Below are 7,577 nucleotides of genomic sequence, written 5' to 3' on the forward strand. Positions count from 1 at the left end.
CCTTATGGCGTCTCTAATGAGGAGACTTCAAATTTGTCCATTCACACACCATAAATTCCAACAAGTGATTATTCTTTTTTTTTTTTTTTGTAGTTTTGTTTTAAACACATGTGGTGCATAAAATGTAAACCAGCTGAAAAGACCTCAGATGCAAAACTTATATCAGAAAAAATCTCATTATTTAATAAAGAAATTTAAAAAAAAAAAAAAGAAAACATGAAATAGCATGCGGTAATATCCAACATACATATTTAATGCATATTTGTTAAGTGACCAGTGACAGTTGCATGATTTCGACAGTAAGCTCATATCATACTTTATCATCAGTAACGCTTTTCTGCTCCAGCGGACCAGAATAGAAAACAAGCAAAGCCGGCTCAATGGCAAGAGCTGCAATATCTCACAATGCTACAACCAATACAGTACTTGTGTATGAGGACTAATCAACACGTTCAGCATGGACATACACATTAAAATGTGCCACACACTGCATTCACTTTACTTTTGAATTCCCTCTGCATTCAATGGTGTGCTTCAGGGTGGGATCACAGGCTTTGTGGATGTATATAAAAAAAATAAAATAAAAAAAAATACTGATATGATGAGAAGAGAAAATGTCTGTTGGGGCTCAAGGGGTTTCCTTGGATTTCATTTTCCAGCATTCAAGCCTAAGTCTGTAGCGACTGAGTCCCCGTGGCATCTCAGGAAATACACATCCAGAAGCTTGATGACCAGTGGCTATCAGCTTCGCTGCGGTGCTGATGAGAAGCCTTGGCCAGGGCTAAGGTCTCCTGTTTAGGCCAGTCAGTTTGTTATCTTAAGGTGATTTGAGTTTCTTTGTCCGAGGAGAGGCTCCGTTCTCAGCTTTAAGAACTCCATTTTCATGGTGACCAACTGCCAGGCAGAGAAGGGAGAAATCAGTACCTCTGTTAATGCAGCACATGTAAGAATCGGTGTGATTAAGATAAATAAAGAAAGCAGAAATGACAGCAGAGAAGAGACAAATGTTAAGTCTCATTTCCTTTTTCTTTTGCAAGTATTTAACAGGTAATGCACGTGAAATATGAAAGCCAGCAGAGCAGGTGTTTAAACTCACGTGAATCTCTTTTTAGTGGCCTTAGGGGTTGTTTTGCAGCAGACTTCTTGCGAACAGCCTGCTCGTGTCTGAACTCCCTCCAGCGCCTCAGCTGGAAGCGAATAAACTTCCAGAGTAGCCACGATTGAGTTAAACATACCAACAGTAGAACGGTCATCCTGAAAGGGCCAAAGGAAAGAACAAAAACAAACGTGTGCTCGTAAAAATGGGCAATTGTGTTGCAAAATGTTAAAACATATGATGCTAATGTATGATATTTTTAATAGCCTAAATAAAATATCTAAATTCCTTCCTGGCTCCTATACATCCTCCTCAAAATGAATGATGCAAAACAATACAAAACTGAACACTAGAAGGGCACAATGTAATTATACTTTTATGTTGTTTCTGTAGCTCTAAACAGTTCTTACAGTACCAGAAAATAAATCATTATCCACAGATGTTGGACATTGCTCTTTTTTTCCCTCTCTCAATATAACTCACCTTATCAACACAGTGTTGAAGTTCCCCATCTCCAGGTCCAGCCCCTGATACTCAGAACGAGCCAAACCAAACCCCACTGCCAGGAACATCAGGGTCAGCGTAGACATCCGCGTAAACACGAAGCTGACCGCCCACAGATCAAACCTGGGGGAGGACACACAGCGAGGTTGGGCCCAGAGAAAGGAAAAGGAAAAGGAAAAAAAAAAAAAAGCTGCTGAGATGATCAGTTCAAGGTAGTGGTTATCATAAGAACACTGTAATATTATTGTGTACTGTAAAACTATCCGAGTCAAAAGGTGAACAACGCTGAAAACACATGATGCTGTTGCTTACGAACAAAAACACTGAAGTTTATTTTTAAAAGGTCGCACTGTTGGGCTTGATCTACTTCTATCTCATTCCTTTATCAAGTAAAACCTGCTGAAGCCTCTTCGCAGGTAAGATAGCTTACATTTTCTGGTGGTTCTCATCAGTGAAATACAGGAGTCTGGCGATGTGGAAGCCCAACTCTGACACGTACTGCAGGAAGAGGAGTACCAGACCCACACGACTTAAACTAGGCAGGAAAGAGGAGACACAAAGTCGAGAGATTAGGTGATAAAAGGAAATCATCTAAGCAGCCCGAGCATCTTGCAACTTGCAACTCGGGAGTCACCGTGAAGTGCAGCTGGACACTTATTTTGAGCCATTATCTAAAATAACTGAATCACCAGTACAGTTTGATCTGACTTAACCCTGAAATATCTAAAAATCTTTATGTTTTTCCCTCACAGATTTCAAATCAAGGTTCTTTGAGTGCCACGTATCTCCCTTTCATCCCTGCTGACAAAAGAAACTCTAAGTTGAGCAGCAGAGTGAAAATTGCTGCTGCAAAGAATTTAAAAGACCTCGAAATGACTCAAATACCAAGCATTTAGTGAGTCTTCTCTACTCACACCTTTGGATTTTACTGGCCAACTTCAAAGGGATTCTTACTTTAACAAATAGGCTGCAGAGATGTGGAGCAAATACAGGCAGATGTACTGGAGCTGGCGAGAAATCTCCTCCTGGAAAACAAACAGCCTTTATTTGCAAATGATTTTAAAGCTTGACACCTTTCTCCACCTCTCCGTCCTTTTCCAACTTTGTCTAATGCACATGCAGAATATACATGAGCCCAAGTATAAACAGAGCTTATCTAATCACACTTTAGAACTCCTCCAGTTTCAAGGACTCTCCAACTGACCTTGCGGACTTTCTGGAAGTAGAGCTCTGGCAAGGCATGGAGCCAGTAGGCAAGCTGAGTGAGGTAGAAAAACTTCACCTGAAACCTGGACCAGACACACACAGACAGGCATGGGTAAGACAGAGGGAGAAGCACATAATCTACATCCTGCCTCACTGATTGTTTCGTCTTAGTTTTATTATATAATTAGGACTATGGTCAAAAAAACAAAACAAAAAAAACAACAAGCTTGTAGACAGCCAACTTATCGTGTTTCTGCAGCAAAATTGATGATCCCCACTTCTGAAAAAGAAACCCTAAAAGGCTCCTACTTTGCACAAATGCATAATGCTCTTTCTCTCCTGGAGCTTTTTACTAGGTGCCTTCCCATCTTTGAAAAACGTCCAGCTGTGATAACCACATAAACTCAGGGCCTTCTTGATATGTTCTTCTGTTTTCCTGGCCACTGTATCTGTGGGCATGGTGTTCACTCTGTGTTGTAGCGTCCTGATGACACCCAGTTTGTGTTCCACTGGATGTTGAGAGTCAAACCTTAAATACTGATCTGTATGCGTTGGTTTACAGTACACATTTGTATACTACCATTATCATATTTTAATAATGATTATAGCTAATAACCTCTTATTCTTATTCTCCCTGGTTATTTTGATAAATGCCACCACAAAAAGTCAGGCAGCAGAGACTCCACCAAGTAAAACTGGTTGGAGAATCAGAGTTTCAAAATAATTTGAAATATTAAGTGGGCTTAGATTAAATAGCTTTAATACACTTTATTTATTTAACAGCCAAAATTAAATATAACGTGATGCACAAACTCATTCTGTCAATTTGCCTTAACCATCTGAAGATCATTTGCACTCAGGTCCACACCCAGGCCAAAAACCAAACCCCAAAATAATCAAAATCTGGCAGCAGCATCAAGATAAGAGTATCAGAAGAGGAAAGGTTATGATAGATTGCTGTATTGGTATTGTGTCTCACTCCTAATAAACATGACATTTGTTAGCTACAGTTAGTGTTTTATGGTTAAATTAATATATATAAATATATATACCTGAGATGTACATGAGGATAGTTCTCCCAAAGGGTGCTGGGATGCAGGAGATATCCTTCCTGTGTGAAGAAATTAGAACACTTATACTATTAATACTATTATCTATTAATGTGCGCGTGTGAGCGCCTGTTTTAAGAATATGTGCGGCATTTCCTTCACTAGGAAGTTGTCGCTTGAATGCAGTCTCACTCACTGTAATGAGGATGTAGAAACTCCACACACTAGACACCAAGTGAAACACGCAAAGTTGACCCGACTCATTAAACTTGGTGTTCTTGCTCTTGGAGAGGTGAAGACGTCTGTTCACTTTCTGCAACATGAACCATAACAACAGGACGCGTGAATGAGGTTAGATCCCGGCAATAACGGGTGGCATGTTGACTCTGGCGTTTGTCATGCACAAGGAAGTGTTACAGGATTACCGTAAGGAGGACAAAAAAAAAAAAAAAAAATGACAGAAGCTATTTATGGCTGCTACTTTAAACACTTGCCTGAAGAAGTATTCCTTTCAAGACACGCTGGAAACCGTGGTGATGTTGCGAAAATAACACCCGATCCTTTTCGCTGGCCTATTTCTAAACAATGACCAAATACTAACCTGGCTCTCCCGCCATCCCCCCACATCAATCTGTTTAAGCTCTTTTGTTTAAAATATTCATAACTGGCATGTGTGGGTTTTTTTTTTTTTCATGTGGTTTCTTTTAAACTGACACAATGAGAGCATTTGGATGCAAACACCATGAGATGAAACAGCACATATCCTGGTTTCAGTATATGGCACGCATCTTCCTCATTATAATATCATGTTTTTGAAACAGTAAAGAGGCTAATACTGTGCACTGAAGGGGTTTTTTAAGCTAATCAGTTCAAAGCCTGGATGACTACACTGAAAACAGTAATATTCTGATTATTTTAAAGCTTCTTTATGGTCTTGGAAAGATTTATGTAACTTGGTACAACCTGGTCATAACCTGTAGTGTTCTCCTTCATTTAACCAATGAGTAGAATGTGTATATAGTGGTTAATGAATCTTTATGTGGGTTTTATTGGGGCAGTGCTTTTGTGGCAATGGGTACCTTATGGCGCTTCCTTTCCAAAAACCTTTCTACTAAATTATTAAGAATTTACATACCCAGAACAAAAACATTTTCCCTCATTTTAATTACCTACTCATTTTTTAATCTTTTTTAAATCTGTCTGCTGGAAATAATCAGCATATGTTTCAGACAAAAGAAACACACCAAAAAGCTGAGGCATTGTAAAACAGTAAAAAGATGCTTACATCCAGAAGATATTCCTGCACTACTGCGTGGAGGATGATGGCGATGAAGAAATAGAACAGGATGGTGGCACAGTCCTTCCATCCGTAATGGTACAACGTCACCTCTCCCTCTAAAAACACACACAGGAGATATGAAACACACATAGGATGTTATTTATCAGGGGTGTGTTAAACATCCTGGAAGAACATCCAGCTTCAATAATACCGTGACGCAGAGGAAAAGGTACGGAAGAAGTGAAACTCCATGAGTCAAAGGTTAATAGAGGCTGAATGAAAGTAAGCACGTAATCAAAATCTGGCTCTTCGTACCTGACGACAACGTGGTGACGTTGTACTGAGGCTGAATGAACAGTATGGCCGTCTTTGCTGTTGCCTGGAAATTAGACGAGACGTCAGCAGCAGCATAGTTCAGCGAACCTGCCTGAGTGCAACCTCAAGAATGTGGGCTTCCAAGTAGAGCAAACACAAGTCAGTCTTTCCTTCATAAAGGATTTTTGACAACCCCCACTCACATCCCCTTGCAGTGTTGTAACACCTTTTTTTCTTAATCGGGTTGTCATTTACTGAAGTACAATAGCCATATCAGTTTAACATATAGTCAATAAACTTGCTATATATATATATATATATATATATATATATATATATATATATATATATATATATATATATATATATATATATAGCTAGCAAGTGGGTGTGTGAGATTAAGGAAATAGCCTTATCAGTATAGCAGAGCTGTCACACAGTCACACATCTGGTGTCATAACTTCCTCATGAGAACTGATTTCTAAGATGTCCTTCTAAAAAAAAAAATAATTAAAAAAATAGAATGGCAGAGGTTTTTGTTTTAACCCAGTATAAACCTTATTTCAAAACAAAGCCATACCTGCCTGCAAGCACCTGTTACAGGTTGCTGAGTGTGATCCAGGATCCGATTGTTATATTCAGATGATCCAGATTTCAACATGCATACAGCAAATACTTTTGATTATTCCTGTCACTAACCCCTAACCCTAACCCTAACCCTAATTCTGACCTTAACACATATGATTAAGCAAAGTGAAAAAAAATCAAACCACAGCCCCCCTCCTACCCCTCACCCCAAGAGACCTTGTTGGTCCCCTGATACCAGTTTGGGCGCCACAGTGAAACAAGTCGCCAGTTATTCCCTGTGGATGGAGGCTACTGGTGACATGTCATCAAAATTTAACATAACTGACTACATGTAGAGCACTCTCGTTCTCTTTTTTTCCAGTAATGAAAAAAATAAAGGAAATCCCCTATTTTTTTTCCCCTTCCTCTTCGATCAGCTGTGTAATCACAGCCAGGGTTCCGTTTTGAAACTTTACTAAATGTCCAGGCGGTGGCTGCCTGGGAGTGTTTGTGCTCACGCAGAAGGAAGAACTACTACACGAATAATCTATTTAATTATTTCACTAAAGGTCAGCGGTGAAATCCCTTCAGGTCAAAGCGTGTTAAGAGCAGCTGACCCCCCCGGGTCACAGCAGCAAATATTGAGACGTGGCAGTTAACTAGTGGCGTCAAGACACTGACAAATAGTCAGACAGCTTCCGTTCACGACTTTCAAAATAAAACGGCTGGCAGCGGAAATTTGTTGGAACTCATAGGAAGGAAAGTCGTTGCTTTTAATTTGAATACAGGAAAGGCTTTAACACCCATTTTATTTTAGAAATGTCTGGTAACTGACAATTGCAAAAACAATTGCTTGCAAAGAGTTTTTGCTGTGAAAGACACTGTCATGCGATTAAACGGTCATGTAGCTTTGCTACCCAAGTCAAGTGTTTAGGTTTTACCCAGATTCTAGAAACTTAAAGACAAGACAAAAGGAAACTTTCAACATGTAAAGCAATAATACGAAAACGCTGTAGTTTGTGCACAGCTGCTTTTTTTTAACCCGTTTCCTCCTACCTTAAGAGCAACACATAGATTGTTACTTTGACTGCGACCAGAGCAACATTTTTTTCCTTCCTCAAACTTGTAAAATTTAAAACACAAAAACAGCACGAACGACAAACCCGCGAAACTGATAACAGCTAAATTAACAGGCAATCTTATGAGCAACCGTTTCTACAAAGCGGGAATCGCTTTAAGTGGGATTTCAAGTTAGAGCTTAGAGTTTGCCGCAGGCTTTGCCATCTTAAAACAGCTGAGGGAGACGAGAGAAGGAAAAAAGGAATGTGAGTTCATCTCACCTCAAACATCAGTCCAATCAGAATGAAAATCACCAAACCGAATACGATGTCAGCATGGTTTTGAATTAAGAACTCCTGGCTGAAGAAAGGATAGCTCTTATTTCTTCGGCGAAATGCCATGTCAACACAATGGACTTTTCCCTTCTGTTTTAAAAATCAGAATTTTTCTGACTACGAAGTTCAGTGAGTTAACTTTCTCGGCGACGTACGCATGCGCGTCG

General features: G+C 39.6%; 1 protein-coding gene across 1 annotated transcript; it reads right to left on the reverse strand.

Annotated features, from left to right (window-relative positions):
• Positions 1 to 232: 232 nt before the first annotated feature.
• Positions 233 to 7,577, reverse strand: tram2 (translocation associated membrane protein 2). Its single transcript, XM_004568778.2, has 11 exons — positions 7,357 to 7,577; positions 5,450 to 5,513; positions 5,141 to 5,250; positions 4,052 to 4,168; positions 3,859 to 3,917; positions 2,805 to 2,889; positions 2,555 to 2,625; positions 2,031 to 2,135; positions 1,580 to 1,723; positions 1,097 to 1,254; positions 233 to 894 (listed from the first exon to the last, which is right to left on the reverse strand). The coding sequence occupies exons 1-11, from the start codon at positions 7,474 to 7,476 to the stop codon at positions 818 to 820; spliced, it is 1,110 nt and encodes a 369-aa protein (XP_004568835.1). The 5' UTR covers positions 7,477 to 7,577; the 3' UTR covers positions 233 to 817.

The sequence above is a fragment of the Maylandia zebra genome, linkage group LG15 (genome assembly GCF_041146795.1).
Source record: "Maylandia zebra isolate NMK-2024a linkage group LG15, Mzebra_GT3a, whole genome shotgun sequence".
NCBI classification, from domain to species: Eukaryota; Metazoa; Chordata; class Actinopteri; order Cichliformes; family Cichlidae; genus Maylandia; species Maylandia zebra.